Genomic DNA, 20,646 nt, shown 5'->3' with positions numbered 1-20,646 from the left:
AACAGTATTTCTTACATAACAACTATAGGCTGAAAAATACCGAGGTTAAAGTTTTTTTTATTCCCTTTTGTTGTCCTTGTTGTAGTTATTATTGATGCCTTTGTTGTTGGATAGGACAGAGAGAAATGGAGAGAGGAGGGGAAGACAGAGAAGGGGAGAGAAAGACAGACACCTGCAGACCTGCTTCATCGCCTGTGAAGGGACTCCCCTGCAGGTGGGGAGACAGGGGCTGGAACCGGGATCCTTATGCTGGTCCTTGTGCTTTGCGCCACATGCGTTTAACCCATTGCGCTACCGCCCGACTCCTGAGCTTAAAGATTTTTAACAACTTGAGGGAGGATAAAAGATCTTGCATTCATTAAAATTCAAGTTTTGGGTAATAATATGGTTGTTAATTTTAAAAAAATATATGTAAAAAGTTAGAGTTATCATCAAATTCCAATATATACTTATTAGTAATAGTAAGTTTATAAATATCAGTAACCATATAATAAATACAGAATATCCAAGAATGAGGACATTTGTTTCCATAAAAGAATTTTATTAGAGTACAAAATAGGAGCAGATGAATTTATCTTGAGGATATAAACACTGTGAAATGAAACTTGGTCACCAAGTCTCATGTAAATGTAGAACTGGAAAATTAAGAGTAATAGCTTCTTGAGAGACTGTGTCATACCAACACAAGAGAATGTATTGAATAATTATTGGTATCAATTAACAGAATGTTATGTTAACACCCTTAAGCTACTAAGAAAATCTGAAAGTGTTCTATATTCTTAAGCCATGTTAAAGTACTACTAGGACTTTTTAAATATATATATACATATATATATATGCCTTGGTAAATTTACCTGTTAAAAGATAATAAGCCAGAGAATGGATCATTCTTAAAACATACTATAATTGTGCGGAACTTTAAGTTAGACATTTAAAATATCAAAAGAGTTGTTTTCAACTGCCTCATAAATCGTAGGATAGAATTTAAATTTAATTATTTTTTTCCTGTAGTAAAAGACACCATAAGAGCCTGGTTGAGCACATGTGTTACAATTGCTCAAGGTTCAAGCCCTCAATCCCCACCTGCAGAGGGGAAGCTTTGCAAGTAATGAAGCAGTGCTGTAGGTGTCTCTCTGTCTTTCTCCCTTTCTATTACCCCCTTCCCTCTTGATTTCTGGCTGTCTCTATCCAATAAATCAATCAAGATAATAAAAAAAATTAAAGAAAAGAAAATGAAGAAGACACCACAAGAAAATGTCTTGTAATTCTGGGAATGCCAGATTATGTATAATGACCAGGAATAGGTATAGTAGCATTGTCCATCTCATGCAGAGAGATTTTTTCTTTTCTGGGAACTAAGCCAGCCATCTTCAGACAACCATTGCCATACTTTGTTCTCGCTGATTTGACTACTTTGTGAATGTTAGCTTGATGAAACAGCATAAGATAGCTAAAGAAGGGCTTCTTCTTGCACCCAAGGAAATTAAAAGGACCAAGTAAACTACTCTAACTTAGACTCATTTCTCTACAACTTCTGCCTCAATCAAGAAGACAAGAATGGCAAAGGAAAACTATTCTTTGACAACTGAGTTTATCCTCGTTGGATTTACAGATCATCCAGTACTGCAGGTCCTTCTGTTTCTGGTGTTCTTCGTTATCTACCTGGTCACCATGGTGGGCAACCTTGGGCTGGTGGTATTGATACTGATGGAACGTCGCCTTCACACACCAATGTACATCTTTCTGGGCAACCTTGCTCTAATGGATTCCTGTTGTTCCTGTGCTATTACTCCCAAGATGTTAGAGACCTTCTTTTCCAAGGACAGAATCATCTCCCTCTCTGAATGCATGGCACAGTTCTACTTTCTCTGTCTGGCTGAAACTGCAGACTGCTTTCTCCTTGCAGCAATGGCCTATGACCGCTATGTGGCCATCTGCAACCCACTGCAATACCACACGCTGATGTCAAAGAAACTCTGTGCTCAGATGGCCATAGGGACCTTCCTAGCTAGCAATGCTCATTCCCTGATCCATGTAGGTCTGCTACTAAGACTCACTTTCTGCAGATCTAATCAACTTGACCACTTTTTTTGTGATATTCTCCCATTATACAGGCTCTCCTGTACTGATCCTTATATAAATGAACTAATGATATATATTTTCTCAATGCCAATTCAAATATTTACCATTTCCACAGTCTTGACCTCTTATATTTTCATCCTTTTCACAGTTTTCAAAATGAAATCCAAAGAGGGAAGAGGTAAAGCACTTTCAACATGTGCATCCCACTTTCTGTCTGTTGTAATCTTCTACATTTGTCTTCTCATGTATATTCGACCATTTGAAGAAGGGAATAAAGACATACCAGTGTCCATTTTTTATACAATAGTAATTCCATTACTAAACCCCTTTATTTATAGTCTGAGAAATAAGGAAGTGATAAATGTTCTGAAAAAAATTATGAGGAATTATGATATTTTTAAACTTCATCCTCTCTAGGAAACTGATCTTAATTTATTAAAATATTTTCATAGATGATATATATATAGAGAGAAATAAGTAGATTCTATAGGAGATATTAATCTCTAAATTGCTGTGCTGAGTTTGTTAAAAGATACATAAATAGAATTTCAAATTGTCTGGCAAATCTTAGTACAAATTCAAAATTACCACAGTATGTCAGGGATATATTTTGTAGAATTAACAATGAAAAGGAACAAGTAGCTAAAATGATTAAAATGATTAAAATTAAGGTACATCCTTATTTTTTTAACCTTTTATTGGGAATTGCATGGCCTACAGGACAGTTGTTGACACATGGGTACAGGTCCTCATGTCCCCCAGGAAAGTTGTCTGCAGAACTCTTTTCACCCACAGCCTCGCACTTTTCCTGCCATCACGAACCAGGAGCCCAGGGCTCTCTCTCGGCACCTCTTCCCTCCACCACACCCTGTCCAAGTTTTTCTTGTGTTTTCCCTCTCTGTCCTTTTTTTTTTTTTTTTTTTTTTAGTTATTTAATAATGATTGACAAGATGTGGGATAACAGGGTATAATCCCAGCACCAGAGTTCTCTGTCCCATCCTCCTCCATTGGAAGCTTCCCTATTCTTTATCCCCCTAGGAGTATGGACCAAAGGTATTTATGGGGAGCAGAAGCTTTCTTTATTTTATTTAATTTCTTTATTGGGGGGTTAATGGTTTACAATCAACAGTAAAATACAATAGTTTTTACATGCAGAACATTTCTCAGTTTTCCACATAACAATTTAACCTCTACTAGGTCCTCCTCTGCCATCATGTTCTAGGACCTGAACCCACACCCACCCCCACCCTAGAGTCTTTTATTTTAGTGCAATACACCAACTCCAGTCCAAGTTCCGCTTTGTGTTTTCCTTTCTGTTCTTATTTTTCAACTTCTGCCTATGAGTGAGATCATCCCATATTCTTCCTTCTCTTTCTGGCTTATCTCACTTAACATGATTCCTCCAAGCTCCATCCAAGATGAGGTGAAGAAGGTGAATTCACCATTTTAATAACTGAATAGTATTGCATTGCGTATATAGTCCACAACTTTCTCAGCCACTCAGAAGAAGCTATCTAGTCCTATTCCCAACTGTCCTTATTTTTAATTTTCACCTGTAAGTGAGATCATTTGGAATTTGTCCTCTTTGGGGCATATCTCAATTAACATGATGTTTTCAAGTTCCATCTAAGATGAGTCCAAAAAAGATGGCTTCATAAGATACCATACCTTTTAAGACATTATATATATTAGAATACAGAACAGTAACGTAAATAGTTAATGCTCATCAAGTTTTCAAGGTGAGCAGTGTGCTGACTCACCAAGATTTGTATAGGTGAGGGCAAAAATTCAGTTCCCAGCCCTACGTATGCCAGAGTTGGGTTCGAGTTGTCTCTCTGCTTTTCTGTCTCTCTGTCATGAGAGATATATTTTTAAATATTTTGTTAGCATGTTGATGAAAAAGATCTTGCTATAATTTTATGTATTGAGTAGTAGTGACATCAATTATTATTCTATATGTTTATTGACCTTTTTACTTCTGTGAATTGCCTGTACATTTCCATTTAAATCTTACTGTTTTTCATGTTTTGTACCACTTGTTAAAGAGACAAGATATTATAATGTGTTTGTGGCAAATAAGTTATAAATGCTAATAATATTTCTGGTATTTATAATTTACAAACATTTTAATTTGGTATGCTCATATTTTATTTTCATTTTATGTGATCTTTTATATATTTTTTTTTGTTCAGGATTTCTTTTCTCTTTTTTTTGAAGTTTACTTTTAATTTATTCCTTTTATTATATCATTTCCCTCTACTTCACCTTGTCTTCTTCCTTTATAAATGAAGTTTAAACTTTTATACTTGACCCTACATTCTCCCAGGAATTTTTCTAATGTATGGTATACACTGAAGATCTAACTTTATCTGGTTTGTTTCTGCAAAGAAACTTGTGGATTAACCTAAGTCAAAAGATCACTTAAAAGGGATTTCTTTGGAAACCTGACAAAATAATTGTTTTCCTAACAAAAATAATTAATTATATTTATTCTAGAAGAATAATAATTACTAAAAACACATAATATGCCACATGCTAAATAAATAACAAAGTTCCAGAAGGAAAGACAAAAAAACATACACATAGACATGTGCAAGGACCTGGGTTTGAGCCCCAGCTCCCCACCTACAGGGGGAACCTTCACAAGTGGTGAAAGAAGGTCAGCAGGTATCTATCTCTCTCAATCTCTCTCCCTCCCCACCTCTCAATTTCTCTGGGGTGGGATGAGGGGATAGGTAGCATAATGATTATGCAAAGAGATTCTCATGCCTGAGGCTGTCATGTCCCAGGTTCAGTCTTCACATCACTATCAGCCAGAGCTGAACAGTGCTCTAGCAAAAACAAAACAAAAAAAAAAAAATTTCTCTTTGTCCCATCAAAAATAAAAAAATAAAATAAAAAAGGAAGAAACAAAATGGCAGACTACCCCTGTAGGGAAAACTAGAAACAGGCTGGGAGTATAAGTAGACCTGCCAATGCCCATGTCCAGTGGAGAAGCAACTGCAGACCTTCCACCTTCTGTACCCCAAAAACAATTTTGATCCATACTCCAAGTTGGGGGATAATGACAGGGGGAAGATGAACAGAAGGCTCTGAACTCCAACTCCATCAGGAACCAGAGCGAGAGAGAAGGAAAAAGGGAGGAGTCCCCACCTGCAGGGGAGTCGCTTCACAGGCAGTGAAGCAGGTCTGCAGGTGTCTGTCTTTCTCTCCCCCTCTGTCTTCCCCTCCTCTCTCCATTTCTCTCTGTCCTATCCAACAACAATGATATCAATAACAACAACAATAATAACTACAACAATAAAACAACAAGAGCAACAAAAGGGAAAATATTTTTTAAAAAAGAAAAAGGGGGGGTATTTGGATGTAATAATAGATGTATGTATGACCTGAAAAGGAAGTGAAGACGGGACCGAAAAACAGAGAGGAGCGGGGGAGAGGCAGAGGCCCCAAACATATGCAAATAGACAGGTGGTTGTAAAAATAATAGTTGACCCCATATCTGCAACATTGGGAAAGCTGCTGCAGCTTCCAGGGGAGGGTGTGGGGATTCAGAACTCTGTTGGTGGGAATGGTGCAGAGTTGTACCCCGATGTCTTGCAATTTAGCAAATCAATATTAAATCACTAATAATCAAATGGAGAAGAGGAAGAAGAAGAAGAAGCAAAGGGGAAGGAGAAGAAGAAGCAAAGGGGTGGGGAGGGGAACGTGGCACTGAAGCTTCCCCCAATGTGGCTGAGTCTGGGCTTGAACCTGGGTTGTACGCATGGCAAAGCAATGCTCTAGCCAAGTGAACCTACTGCTTCTCAGGTACCTAGCACCTGAAAATAAATCTGATTTCCTTGAAAGAGAAAAAAGAAAAGAAAGAAAAAAGGAAAGGGGGGAGGGGGCAGAAAGGCTGCCTCAAGTGGTGAATTCATCATGCACTGAGCCTTAACAATAATCCTGATGGCAATTTAAAAAAATTGATTCTAAATCAAGAACTGGTAACTATCAAAGAAAGGAAAAAGGGAAGAAATAAAGGAAGGAAGGAAGGAAGGAAGGAAGGAAGGAAGGAAGGAAGGAAGGAAGGAAGGAAGGAAACTGCAAGACAGTTGGCGCCTGGGAGTTAGCTCAGCAGGCAGAGGGTAGGACTTGTAACATGTACATTTAACCAGATGTGACACCACCCGGCTCCCTGAGGGTAGGATTTGCATACAAGAGGCTTGTAGTCAAGCCCTAGTCTTGATCCCCAGACCCACCCACACTAGAATGATGCTCAGGTTTCTCTTGCTTTCTTAAAATAAATAAATCTCTACCAAAACTTTGAGATGAGAATGGATGGCATTACCAAGTTGTAGTAGACAAGGTTCACTGCTTTCCTCCAAAGAACACCTAACAATTATCCAGAATTAGACATTACTGAGAGAAACCCACCGCAAGGCAGTGAGGTGCAAGTCAGCCCGCACCTACCGCTCAGGCATGTAGAGACACCATATAGCATACTAATAATGGACAGACTTCTGGAATCCAGACTTGGAACCACAGAGAAGAGGGATGTCAGCAGTGTAATGAACACAAACCAGACCTATCTGGCACATGAGAGCAGACTAATCCCATCCCTGTCTCTCCCCCAGCTTCTTCTTCTAGCGTTTGCCCTTCTTCCGTAGCCAGTCAACAGCGTCAGGTTGAGCCTGATGTAAAGTTTCGAGACCTCCTTTGAATCTGGAGAGGTGGCAGTCGTTGACTATGTGGGTCATAGTCTGTCTGGAGCCGCAGGGACAGTTCGGGTCATCTCTGGCTCCCCAGCAATGGAACATAGCGGCGCACCGGCCATGGCCTGTTCGATAGCGATTGAGGAGGGCCCAATCATAACGTGCTAGGTCAAAGCCGGATTGACGCTTGCAGGGGTCTGTGATGAGGTGTTTGTTCTTGACCTCAGCTGACTGCCAGCTCTGTTTCCAAGAGTCTGGAACAGAGAAGTTCAGTGTAGGCGTAGGGGACCAGATTGGGTGACGAGACGTCAAGCGTTGGACAGGGTGGGCGAAGATATCCGCGTATATTGGCAGGTCCGGTCGAGCGTAGACGTGGGAAATGAACTTAGATGATGCCGCATCCCGACGAATATCTGGCGGGGCGATGTTGCTAAGAACTGACAGCCATGGAACCGGGGTGGAACGGATGGTTCCAGAAATTATCCCCCAGCTAAAGCACAGCAACTGAGTATCTCCCTCCATGAGCCAGATGCCACAGTGCCATCTGCTGGAAAAGCGCAGGATATAATAATCAGCTCACCTGCTAATTGTTGCTGCAGGTTATTTGTTTGTTTGTTTATCTTTGCCTCCAGGGTTATCACTAGGGCTCTGTGATCACACTACAAATCCACCACTCCCGGAGATCATTTTTTTCCCGTTTTGTTGCCCTTGTTATTGTTGTTGCTGTTGTTGTTGTTGGATAGGACAGAGAGAAATGGAGAGAGGAGGGGAAGACAGAGAGGAAGAGAAAGATAAATACCTACAGACCTGCTTGTGAAGTCACTCCCGTGCAGGTGGGGATCCAGGGACTGAAATCAGGATCCTTGTGCCAGTCCTTGCACTTCATGCTATGTGCGCTTAACCCCCTGTGCTACCACCCGGCCCCAATGCAGGTTTCTTTTTAAAAGCAAGGGAAATTTAGTCATTTATTTTAAGCAAGGGAAATTTAAAGGAGTATAGTGGACAGATATATCAATCATATGGCAAACTTAGGACCTCAAGAGAATGTAGCATTTCCAGAAGAGAACAACAATTCCAAATGTAACCTTAAAGATAGGGAAGATTATATATTCCTATTGAATAGAGAGATCAGAATGGCTGCATTACCTAAACTGAGACCAAATGACAAGGTTTGAAGGCAATGTCTTAGGGGATAAATAAGAGAAAAACCAATTCTGTCGTAAGGTGAGATGCCAGTATAAAGGGTAGAATCCTTTCAAGAAATCCAAAGTATGGCAACACACAATTGGAATAGAAGTGAGTGGTCTGGGAGGTGGTGCAGTGGTAAAGCTTTAGACTCTAAAGCATGAGGTCCCAAGTTCGATCCCCGGCAGCACATGTGCCAGAGTGATGTTCTTTCTCTCTCTTCCTATCTTTCGCATAAATAATTAAATAAATCTTTAAAAAATATTTTTAAAAAGGAATAGAAGTTAAATAAAACATATATTCTTATAAACTAGCATCACTTCAGAAGAAAAGAATAAAGATTTTAAAAAATTGTATGTTTAGGGGCTGGGGAGACAGCATAATGGTTCTTCTGCACAAGACTCTCATGCCTGAGACTCGGAGGTCCCAGGTTCAATCCCCTGCACCATCATAAGCCAGAGTTGAGCAGTGCTCTGGTAAAACTAATAATAATAAGTTTTTTTTTAAAAAAAAAGGGAGCTAGGCAGTGATGCACTTGTTCCCACAAGCAAGGACCCAGGTTGAAGCACCAGTGCAGGTGGGAAGGTTCATAAGTAGTGAATTGGAGGGGAAAATCATCCACTCCCTGCCTTGCTCAGTCTATTTACTTTCCTTCCAATCGCCCGTAAAGTTCTGTCTGTTGAAGAACAATGCACCCATATCATTAGCAAACTCCTAACAATGCTTTCACTTCCCTCCAAAGGTATATTCTCCGTGCCCAGCAAAAAAAAAAAAAATGGACATAAACAATAGACAATTACCATGTGCAGGAAGGCAAAGCCAAGAGCCAGGGGATGGACTGCGCCTTCCAGGTGGGAGAAGCTATGTTTCTAGAGGAGCCGAGGTGACAGCACCAGGAGTAGTGCAACAGACTTTCATGCCTAACGCTGGCAGATCTCAGGTTCAATTCCTGGCACCACCATAAACAAAAACTGGTCTCTTTCTTATATTCTCATATTCTCTCATGAAAATAAATAAATCTTTTTTAAAAGAAAAAAAGAGAGAGGCTGTGGGGACAGAGGAACCCTCTTGCATTGCTGGTGGGAATGTAAATTGGTACAGCCTCTGTGGAGAGCAGTCTGCAAAACTCTCACAAGGCTAAACATGGACCTTCCATATGATCCAGTAATTCCTCTCCTGGGATTATACCCCAAGGACTCCATAACACCCAACCAAAAAGAGGTGTGTACTCCTATGTTCATAGCAGCACAATTCATAATAGCTAAAACCTGGAAGCAACCCAGGTGCCCAACAACAGATGAGTGGCTGAGAAAGCTGTGGTATATATACACAATGGAATACTATGCAGCTATCAAGAACAATGAACCCACCTTCTCTGACCCATCTTGGACAGAGCTAGAAGGAATTATGTTAAGTGAACTAAGTCAGAAAGATAAAGATGAGTATGGGATGATCCCACTCATCAACAGAAGTTGAGGAAGAAGATCTGAAAGGGAAACTAAAAGCAGGACCTGACCAAACTGTAAGTAGGGCACAAAAGTAAAAACCCAGTGGTGAGGGGTAGACATGCAGCTTCCTGGGCCAGTGGGGGGTGGGAGTGGGTGGGAGGGATGGGCCACAGTCTTTTGGTGGTGGGAATGGTGTTTATGTACACTCCTAGTAAAATGTAGTCATATAAATCACTAGTTAATTAATATGAAGGGGAAAATTAATTGTATGCCTCGAAGTTTTTAAAACACAGACTAAGTCTTTTTAATATATAGGCTGTGTATTTGATATGTGGACTCTAAAAAGCCTAGACCAAGTAGATCAGAAGCAACCAATAGCACAGCTATATACAAGATTGTTGTATGCTTTACATTGGGTAGTTCTCCCCTGCCAAGAGAATTGGATCAGTCCAGTTAGTTTCGCAGGCCTGCTTGGCCCCGCCCCGAAGGAACCCCGCGAGAGTTCCAGAGTTCAGAGGGTTCCAGAGTTGCAGAGTAAGAGAGAGTGCTTGCGCCGAGGCAAAGAGACAGCAGAGTTCTGTTTGGTGATTAGTTTGGTTTAGTTTATGAATCGTTTATGAATTTGGTTTAGTTTCTTGAATAAAGAAATACAGCTTCCCTGCCCAGCCGTATGTCTCTGGTCGTCTCTGTTACCCGCCTGTGAAGCTAGCCCGGCCGGCAAGAGCCTACGAATTTTAACAACACAAGATACTGGATACTGCCTTCTACCTTCTGCAACCCACAATGACCCTGGGTCCATGCTCCCAGAGGGATAGAGAATGGGAAAGCTATCGGGGGAGGGGGTGGGATATGGAGATTGGGCGGTGGGAATTGTGTGGGGTTGTACCCCTCCTACCCTATGGTTTTGTTAATTAATCCTTTCTTAAATAAAAAAAAAAAGAAAGGAAAAAAAAAAGATACTGGATACTGTTCAGCAAACCCTAACAAAAGGACTTTTCAAAGTTAACCCAATTACCAAATAATGTGATGATAACATTAACTATCGATTGTCTTTTTGAACCCTAAGACAGCAGGAACCTCACATCTCCACTATAGAGCCTCTACTTCCCCCAGTCCTGGTACCCTTGGATAGGGCCCACTTTCCCGTATGCCTCTCCCAATCCATATCAAATAATATTGCATCTGCTGATCACAACCTAATCAACGCAAGGATTGCCACCTCAACATGCTTCACTTCAGACTGTGTCCAGAGACTTCACGTGTGGAATGACAACCCTTCAGCTTCATTACTCAGGTGAGACCTTTCCTTTCATAGTATACTCTAATTCCATCCCAGGTGGTTCATTTTCTAACAAAGTCCCAAAACCTAGATATACACCAGTTTCTGTGAAAGAGAGCATATGTTCACACGTATCCATAAACTACTGCAAAATATATACCTGAAAGCAGAAGTACACTAGAGTTTGCAGTGAGTACCCCCCCAACACTTCCTCTCCACTATTCCAAGCTTTGGGTCCATGATTACTCAACAATTTGTTTGGCTTTTTATGTTAACTCTCTTTACAGCCACCAGGTTCCAGATGTCATCAGGATGCCGGCCAGGCTTCCCTGGACTGAAGACCCCACCAATATGTCCTGGAGCTCAGCTTCCCCAGAGACCCACCCTACTAGGGAAAGAGAGAGGCAGACTGGGAGTATGGACCGACCAGTTCATGTTCCATGTTCAGCGGGGAATCAATTACAGAAAGAAGCCAGACCTTCCACCTTCTGCAACCCACAAAGACCTTGGGTCCATGCTCCCAGAGGGATAGAGAATGGGAAAGCTATCAGGGGAGGGGATGGGATATGGAGATTGGGTGGTGGGAATTGTGTGGAGTTGTACCCCTCCTACCCTATGGTTTTGTTAATTTATCCTTTCTTAAATTAAAAAAAAAAAAAAAGATTACTGCATTAGGAGAGAATTCTTATTATCCCTGACCGTCAGCCTTGGTTAATTGCAATGAGAGAAGGCCAGCTGTTTGGCCTTCCTTGATGTGTGCGCTCAGCCAAGTGCACCACCCCCCAACCCCCTATTCCAGATATATTTATATATAATTTCATGTGAGCTAGAGAATGCCACTTGCGAAAAAGAGAGAGGACAGGGGTTAGGTGACGGCACACCTGCTTGAATGCACACTTCCCTGTGCACAAGGGCCCAGGTTCAAGCCCCTGGTCACAGCCTTCAGAGGGAAGATTCATGAGCGATGGAGCAGGTCTGCAGTGTCTCTCTGTATCTTTCTTCTTCTCTCTGTATCTATCCAATAAATAAAGAAAGAAAATATTTAAAAAAAAAAAAAAAAGGAAGGAAGGAGAGTGGGAGGGAAGAAAAGAAAAAGATGGGGGCAGAGCCAAGATGGCAACTCGGAGACAATGCGTGTCCTGAGCTCTGCAAGGAGGCTGCTTCAAAACTGGGAAGTTCAGGTGAGGCCACCAGGTTTCAGATTCTACCAAGATGCCAACCGGACTTCCCTGGGCAGACAACCCCACCAATGTGTCCTGAAATCCCACCTCCCCAGATCCCCGCCCCACTAGGAAAAGAAAGAGACAGGCTGGGAGTATGGATCGACCTGTCAATGCCCATGTTCAGTAGGGAAGCAATTACAGAAGTCAGACCTTCTACCTTCTGTACCCCATAATGATCCTGGGTCCATAACTCCCAGAGGGTTAAAGAATAGGAAAGCTATGGGGGGGACAGGATGTGGTGGTGGGAATTGTACCTTGAATCCAGGTCCTTTCACATGGTCATGTGTGCTCTCCACCAGCTGTGCCACAGATGGGCCCCAGTGACTAAAGATTCCCACAGCACAGTAACACCCACTATTTCTCATGGCTCAGTATCATAAGTATGCCCTTAAAGGGGAACAGTCACGGGCCTTTTAGTTCCCTTCCCCAATCCATCCCTTTAACCCGTGCTTCTGGGAATTGTGTTTGGTTGGTTGTATGGAACAGTTACTCCTCCATTGCCTTTAGGGTCACCCTGGATCAGCTGTTTAACAGAGAACCGGGAGAGAATAAACGCAGCCTCTCCTCTGGCCCAGAGCAGCTGCTGTCCTGACTCTTGGCTTCTGATCATATTGTACTTAACTGATTCACATTCAGTGATTGTATACCTGAAGATCTGTATGTGAAATCAGTTTAATAGGATCTTTATACTTGATATTCTTTTTTTAAATGTTTTTATTTATTTATTATTGGATGGAAACAGAGAGAAATTGAGAGGGGAGAAACAAAGAGACACCTGCAGCACTACTTCACCACTCATGAAGCTTTCTTCCTGCAGGTGAGGACCAGCAGCTTGAACCTGGGTCCTTGCGCACTGTAATATGAGCACTTAACCAGGTATGCCACCACCTGGCCCCCATTTTCTTTTAAGTTCCATAGTATGTGCTTTAAATAGAGTGAAATAACAGGCTCTGGTTCTGATACCCTTGGAAGTATTACAGATCTCCTTTAACCCAAGGGGTTTCCCCCCCCCCCTTACTTTGTGTTGTTTTTCCATGTGTCTTGAACCTTTCTGGTTATGTCTCTGTCTAAATACTTTATACTTTTGTTGTCATTGTAAATGGTGTGCTTTTCCAGTCATATGCTCCAAACCCTCTTTTTTCCTTCTAATTTTATGGAATGTGCAAGATAAAAGTCGACAAGCGGGAGTGCAGTGAATAAAGTCTTGGACTCTAAAGCATAAAGTTTTAACTTCAATCTCTAGCATTGCAAGTGCCAGAGTAATGTTCTGGGATCTTTCTCTCACTAATAACTAAAATGTTTAAATTGAATATTTTATTTATTGGTTTTTGGCAGAGATAGATAGAAATTGAAAGAAGAGGGGAAGATAGAGATGGTGAAAGAGAGACATTTGCAGTACTGCTTTACCAGCCGTGAAGTTTCCCCCCTGCAGGTGGGGTCTGGGGTCTTGAACTTGGGTCCTTGTGCACTTTAATATGTGTGTTGTGTCAGATCAGATGTACTCCTGCCCTTCCCCCTAATAACTAAATCTAAACATATATATATATATACATATATATATATATATATATATATGTATGTATGTATGTATGTATTGAGCTTTTGTCACATAATTCTTTTTTTTTTTTTTTGCCTCCAGGGTTATCTCTGAGGCTCAGGGCCTACACTACAAATCCACTGCTCCTGAAGGCTATTTTTTCCATTTTGTTACCCTTGTTGCCATTGCTAGTGTTGTTGGATAGGACAGAGAGAAATTGAGAGAGGACGGGAAGACAAAGAGGGGGAGAGAAAGACAGACACCTGCAGACCTGCTTCACCACCTGTGAAGCGACCCCCTGCAGATGGGGAGCCGTTGGCTCAAACCTGGATCCTTGCGCCAGTCCTTGTGTTTCATGACATAAGCGCTTAAGGCGCTGCGCTACAGCCTCCTAATTCTTATTATTGCTAATTGTTTATAAATTAGTTCTTTAATGTTTTCTGATTGAGTATTTCTGAACTACATTCCCAGCTCCCCAAGAGTGTTGTGGCTGGAAAGAGTCTCACCTGAAACGGAAGAAAGCATTTCCCTCATCCAGCCGAAGAACTGAGTCAGCCCCGGCAGGCTGAGAGGTGGCAGATGCCCCTGTGTGCTGGCATTCATGAGTGTGAAAGTCACTGAGCACACACTTTGGGTATGAGCTAGGTCTCGACACTGCATTCCTGTTTCAGGTATAATGATTAATATCTAAGAATACTTTGGGACTTAACACATTTCTCTATTGAGATGCATTCTGTGGCATAGCCACAGGGTGCCAGCAAAACACCACAGTTCAGGCTGTTTTATGCATTTTGTGGACTGAAGAGCACACGTTTTTTACATGCGATTGCAACATGTAATTTGCACATTATTCATGAAATATTTTCTTTTCCTATAGTGTATTGAAGTAGTGGACTTTAAGAAATTTTTAAAAAATTTAATTATCTTTATGTATTTATTGGAGACAGCCAGAAATCAAGAGGGAACGGGGTGGTAGAGACAGGGCTGGGGAAGATAGCATAGTGATTATACAAAGAGACTCTCATACTTGAGAGGGAGAGACAGACACCTGCATCCCTGCTTCACTGACGCAGGTGCCACCATGCGAGCTGCTTGACACAGTACCAGCTTCACAGGAAGTTCAGCCCAGCTGAACTCTCCAGGCCAAACTGAAAACCGTCTTACCTTCTGCCATGTATAGGGCTTGGGATTAAGCTCTGTGTGGTCTTAATATTTACCTATGGCCAGGCTCAGAGCCTGACCAATAACAAAAATAATGGTCAGTCTTTGAGAAACCCAGCAGTGTAAAGGGAAGCTGCTGTAAAGTCATGTAAAATGTCCAAGAGGTGTACCAGTAAGTCTGATAGAAGTGTCAGTTCAGTGTTGACAATCAGGAGAAGAAATGCCAGGGGATGAAACGATGCGTGTCTATCTCAATGAGGAAGGTCAGCTACCGGAATTCTGCTTTTCTGTAGACAGTGAGCTTTGGAGTCTGTGAATCTGTTTCTTCAGGTCATGCCAGGTCACATCATTAGTTTTGGGGGGTGCGTTGTAGTCATGCCATCTTGTGGGCAATGTCAGAGGACAGGGGTCCAAATGGATTTCCAGGGATTCCATATGAGCAGATGCTTTTTCAGGTGAAGACTTGACAGCTGTAATTCACTTACTTGTGAAACAAAACTTGTAGCAGATTAGAAGTTTACTGTAAATGATAACTCGATTTTAATTGGTTTAAGTATCTTTATAATTTTCTAAGTCCTTCCTAGTATGGTTTCAACATTGTTTAAACAGTATAAGCTCAATAGAAGAACCATGGTTAGAAGCCTCAGGCATGAGAATCATTAGCATAACCATTGAGCTATCCACCCACCTATACTCAGACAGTTTTCAAGATTAAACATTTCCAAAATGTAAAAAAAAAAAAAAAATCAAAAGAGAAAAAAACAATTTTTGGACTGTTTCTGGATGTCTCTAGATATCATGGCTGCGTCCAGCTTTTTTTTTTTTTTTTTTTTTGTAGTCAATTAAATTTCAGAATACTCGGAGCAAAATGGGTCATACAAAAATTCAGTCATTCAAATCACTCTCTTACGAAATGCAACTGAAAGCAGACAGCAAACTTAAGATATTCAGAGAGAACAATGAGGGGGGAAGCGAGAGAAAAGCGGTAGGTAGGTTGTTTTTTTTTTTTCACCTTGAAGCAGATTATTTAGATCCCACTATGCCCCAGGCTTCCTGGGGCAAAAGTGTTCACAGAGTTACCTTCAAGACAAACTTCATTGCTCAGTTGTTTCCAGTTTGGCATGGAAATACAGGCCCCCTTTTTTGTTTGTTTGTTTTTAATTCTGGAAGTAAAAAAAAATGCTATTTCTTGAGCAAGAAAATCTTGTTGCAAAAAGTTTGAATCTAGGGGTGGGAGGGGGGCTGAGATTCATTCTTAGAGAGACTGTTTGAGGCAAACTTGGGGCCTAGGTGCAGAGCTACTATCTGAATCCTGCTGCTGCCCTGGGCAGCACTCTGCGCCTTAAATAAAGACAGTCCTAAAAGCAAGGTCAGGTTAAGCTGTCTTTAGTTGAGCAGCCTAGGCTGGTCCATGGCCTCAGGGCAGCCCAAGCAAGTTTAAATTAGCAGTCCAGAGCAAAGTTTAAATTAGCAGTCCAGAGCAAAGCCTCTTAACTATTGAGAAAAACGTCTTTTGTGGTCTAGGAGGTGGTGCAGTGGATAAAGCACTGGATTCTCAACTATGAGGTCCCTAGTTTGATCACTGGCAGCACATGTACCAGAGTAATGTCTGGTTCTTTCTCTCCTCCTGTCTTCCTCATGGATAAATAAATAAATTATTTAAAAATAATATCTCTTATGGATTTACTTTTTTAAAAGGATGCACACCTTGGCAATTTAATATTAAAAAATCAAGCTACTTTTGTGTCTGTATTTACTAGGTTGCAAATATATTTTGTGAAGCCTTTCTTGATAAAGAAATATGCAAGTCCTTTTTGCTTGCATAACTCCTTAGAACCTGAGTGTGTGTGTGCGTGTGTGCACGCGCACATGCTACCTCACTGTTATGGTGGACTTTTCATTTTTAAATATTTAGTTATTTATTCATATGAGAGAGAGAGAACCAGAGCATCTCTCTGGCACATATGTGCTGGGGCCTGAACTTGGGACCTCCTAGTTAAGAGTCCAGCACTACTGATTGCACGACCTCCCTGGCTCTGCTTTTTCTTTTTTTAAAATTTTTTTCTTTTAACAAGAGCTGTTCAGCTCTGGCTTAAGGTGGTGCGGGGAGTTGAACCTGGGACTTTGGAGCCTCAGGCATGAGAGTCTGTTTGCAGAACCATTTTGCTATCTACCCTCCACCCTGCTTCTCTCTCATATGAGAGAGAACTACAAAGACTGGGACAATTCCTGAGAACTGCTGCTCTTTTGGCCTCTGGACCCTGAGCTTCGTTAATACACTGATCACCTCACATAGGAAGCTGATGCCCCTAAGACGTCTCTGTCTTCCCTCATTTTAGGCTGGTGCATAACACCCTGTATGACACACAGACAGATACAGGCATACAGGTACAGACAGTTGGACACACACATATATGTTGTTTCTTGTTTTTGTTTGTTTTGTTTTTTTGGCAAGTTCATGTAAATCAGATTTCTAGATTCCACATATGAGTGAAACCATCTGGTAGTTGTCTTTCATTTCTTTACTTATTTCACTAAACATAATCACCTTCAGTTCAATCCATTTTGTCCCAAAGGACACAATATCATCTTTTTGATTACAGAGTAATACTCCACGGAATATATAGCCCATAACTTCTTTAAACAGTCATCTACTGATAGGTATTTAGGCTGCTTTTACTCTGTGGCTATTGTAAATAATGCAGCTATGAACATAGGGTAAGATACTTAAAAAAAGATTTATGTAGCAATGTCCCTGGTAGAGCACATATATGTTAACTTACAGGAGGACTGGGTTCAAGTCCCCATTCCCACTTACAGGGGGAAGCTTCAGAAATTGGGGAGCAGTGCCATAGATCCCTATTTCTCCCCTGACACACTTTCTTCTGTCCTTCAAATAGAAGAAAAAGGCCACTGGTACAGGATACATTCTTTATAAATTTGAAAAAAATAAGGATTGATTTATTGATTGCCACAAGGGTTATTGTTGGGGCACGAGGAGTCTACTGCCTAGCAGCCATTTCCTCTTTCTTTCTTTCTTTCATTTGTTTAAATTGATGTGACAGAGAGCAATTGAGAGGAAAGGAGGAGATAGAGAGAGAGAAAGAAGGGGTTAAGGCGGGAGTCGGGCGGTAGCACATCGGGTTAAGCGCACATGGCACAAAGTGCATGGACGGGCACCATAAGGACCCCGGTTCCCACATAAGTCCCCAGCTCCCCACATAAGGGGAGTCGCTTCACAGATGGTGAAGCAGGTCTGCAGGTATCTGTCTTTCTCTCCCTGTCTCTGTCTCCTCTCTCCATTTCTCTCTGTCATATCCAACAATAATAACTACAACAACATGGGCAACAAAAGACAATAAATAAATATTAAAAAAATTTTTTTTTAAAAAGGAGGGGTTAAGAGTAGAAGAGATTTTCATGCCTGAGGCTCTCAAGTCCCAGGTTCAATCCCCCACACCGCCATAAACCAGAGCTGAGTAGTGCTCTGGTGAAAAACACACACATACACACACACACACACAGAGAGAGAGAGAGAGAGAGAGAGAGAGAGAGAGAGAGCCTTGCAGCACTGCTTCAGGAAGAAACCCAGTTCCTTGCACTTGATAACATGTGCGCTCAGCCATGTGCAGCAGTGCCAGGCCCCGCGTTCTTTATAATCTTTGCTTAGTTGTTGTTAGTAGAAAACATTTTGTTCCCTGGGCAGACGGACCCCACCAATATGTCCTGGAGCTCCGCTTCCCCAGAGCCCTGCCCCACTAGGGAAAGAGAGAGACAGACTGGGAGTATGGATCGACCTGCCAATGCCCATGTTCAGCGGGGAAGCAATTACAGAAGCCAGACCTTCCACCTTCTGCATCCCACAATGACCTTGGGTCCATGCTCCCAGAGGGATAAAGAATAGGAAAGCTATCAGAGGAGGGGATGGGATACGGAATTCTGGTGGTGGGAATCGTGTGGAATTGTACCCCTCTTATTCTATGGTTTTGTCAGTGTTTCTTTTTCATAAACAAAAAATTAAATAAAAAGAAGAAAACTGAAAAAGAAAAAAGAAAACATTCTGTGGGTGGCTGGATTGGATAAACATTAATTGTTCATGTGCATCATTAGCAATATAGCCATACAGCCAGGTATGAAGGCCACAGAGGGAGTATGAAGAGCTACACCTTCTACATGTGTGTATTAAACTATTTCTACTAAAGTATTATGCTGTCACTTGGGGAGACAGCCCAGCCCTCAGACACAGCACATGCATGCCCGGAGTCTTCCAGATAATCAGCTGCATGCCATGTACTAGGGTGAAATGCTATTTTATACGAAACAGATTAAATAAATAAAATATTTGCTCAGTGTGACCAAGGAAATGATGGAATGACTAGAATGAGTTCAATCCCTGGCATCACATGTGCCATGTGCCAAAGTGTTATTCTGGTTCTCTCACTGATTAATACATAAATGGGGTCAGTAAATAGCTCACGTGGATAGTTCACTGCTTTGTCATGTGCATGACCCAGCTCCTATTGCACTGAACGAAGCCTTGGTGCTGTGGTTTTTCTCTGGAAAAAAAAAAAATTATCCCAGATTGGTGAAGCCTCACAGATAGCTAAAAATAAATAAATAAATACTGTTCGTAAATAAATAGTTATTTACATTAGCTCTGCTGAGGGGGCTGGAGTACATGCTCTGGGTTCAAGGTCATCCCACCTTCTAAATTAACCATGTTGAGTAGATACCAACATCCTTGTTCCCTAAAAAGCACTGTATCAAGGAGCTGTTGGCTCAACTGAAAGACTGAACTCGTCACAAACCAATGTCCACACCGCAAGGAGGTCCACCTGTCCCACCAGTGCCCCAGATGCCCAAGCCCGAGGCTGGGTCAGCACTGCGACAGTCTCTGGGGCGCACGTTGGGAGGGCGGGGAGCTCTCCACCGCGGGAATCGCGGCCCAGCCTCCTGCGCGGACTGCAACTCCCAGACACCCGCGCGGGCCCTCCGCTCGCAGCCCACGGCAGACCAGCTGTGGACGCAACTAAGTTCTCAGAGGGGGCAAAGCTCCAGCATGTGTACTTTCCCGCCTTCCCTGCAGACAGAGACCCTGATTAGACTTCCAGTCCCCGAAGTTTCCCTTTATTCTCCTCTATGAATCCATGACAATCCCTCCGTGTCACTTTCGGTTCCGGGACCCATGCTCCCTCTTCCTCGGTGCCCCCCTGCGAATGGTTCGGCCCGCCCAGTCTTGGAATGTGGGCCCGGGGAGCGGGCGAGGTGGGCGGTGGTGGCGGCGGCGTGCCGGGCGGTGGGCGGGGCCGCGGGAGGCAGTGCGGGCGGCCGCGGAGCTCAGGTAGGTGCGCGGGAGGGCGCGGCTCCCGCTTCTCCGGCTCCGGCTTCCGCTGCTCCTACTCCGGCTCGGTCGAGCAGATCCTTCGCGGCGCCCGGCGCCCCCAGACCCCGCACCCGCGGCCGGGCGGTGAGGACATGCCGACCCAGAGGGACAGCAGTGCTATGGCTCACCCGGCGGCGGGCGGCGGCGGCGACCACTCGCACCAGGTCCGGGTGAAAGCCTATTACCGCGGGTGAGTGTGCGGGCCGGCGCGTGAGGCGGCGACTGGGCGCCCTGGGTGCCCCGGGGCGGCGCGGGGGCTCGGCGGGCTCCGGGCGCGGGCGAGGTCGCTTCCGCGGGCTGGGCGGCTGCAGGCCCGAAGCCTCCGCGCCTCCTACCTGCTCAGGTCGCGGGGGTGTGCGGGGACCCGGCCGCCCGCAGCTGCGCGCTGAAGGCTGAAGGGCTGCGTGGGATCGAGGGTGAAGACTCGTCCAGGCTCAGGCTGGTTTGCTGATTTGTTTAATCAGAGCTCTTCTCAGCTCTGGTTTATGGTGGTGCTGGGCATTGAACCTGGGGCATGAGAGCAGCAGACATGAATCTTTTTTGTACAACCACTGTGCTGTCTCTCGGGCCATTCCCTGGTGGGCTTATTTATCTATTGATTGATTTTTTTTCCTCCTTCACTAGAGCATTTATCAACTATGGTTAACAGTGGTG

The 20,646-nt window shown here is 43.0% G+C and overlaps 3 protein-coding genes across 5 annotated transcripts in view; 2 read left to right on the top strand and 1 right to left on the bottom strand.

The window, feature by feature from the left end:
- RIOX2 (ribosomal oxygenase 2) overlaps positions 1–20,646 on the bottom strand; it is a 365,565-nt gene that overhangs the window by 256,381 nt on the left and 88,538 nt on the right. The gene's annotated exons all lie outside the window — the stretch shown is intronic.
- Positions 1,558–9,233, top strand: LOC103119501 (olfactory receptor Olfr180; the record flags this gene model as incomplete). The annotated part of the gene is made up of 2 exons (XM_060170991.1): positions 1,558–2,467; positions 9,211–9,233. Coding segments are annotated over exons 1-2 (933 nt in total), but the record flags the coding sequence as incomplete, so codon positions are not given.
- PRKCI (protein kinase C iota) overlaps positions 19,871–20,646 on the top strand; it is a 48,271-nt gene continuing 47,495 nt past the window's right edge. The window contains exon 1 of one of the 3 annotated variants that reach the window (XM_060172089.1): positions 19,871–20,182. In XM_060172089.1, the coding sequence (XP_060028072.1) occupies positions 20,085–20,182 (98 nt within the window). In that variant the 5' untranslated portion in view covers positions 19,871–20,084. The remainder of the gene's footprint in view (positions 20,183–20,646) is intronic. The other 2 variants (XM_007529806.3, XM_060172090.1) reach the window with 2 other exon arrangements.

Source organism: Erinaceus europaeus, chromosome 14, assembly GCF_950295315.1.
Source record: "Erinaceus europaeus chromosome 14, mEriEur2.1, whole genome shotgun sequence".
Taxonomy (NCBI): domain Eukaryota; kingdom Metazoa; phylum Chordata; class Mammalia; order Eulipotyphla; family Erinaceidae; genus Erinaceus; species Erinaceus europaeus.
The sequence above is the reverse complement of the archived record's forward strand: the minus strand, read 5'-3'. Positions and strand labels throughout refer to the sequence as shown.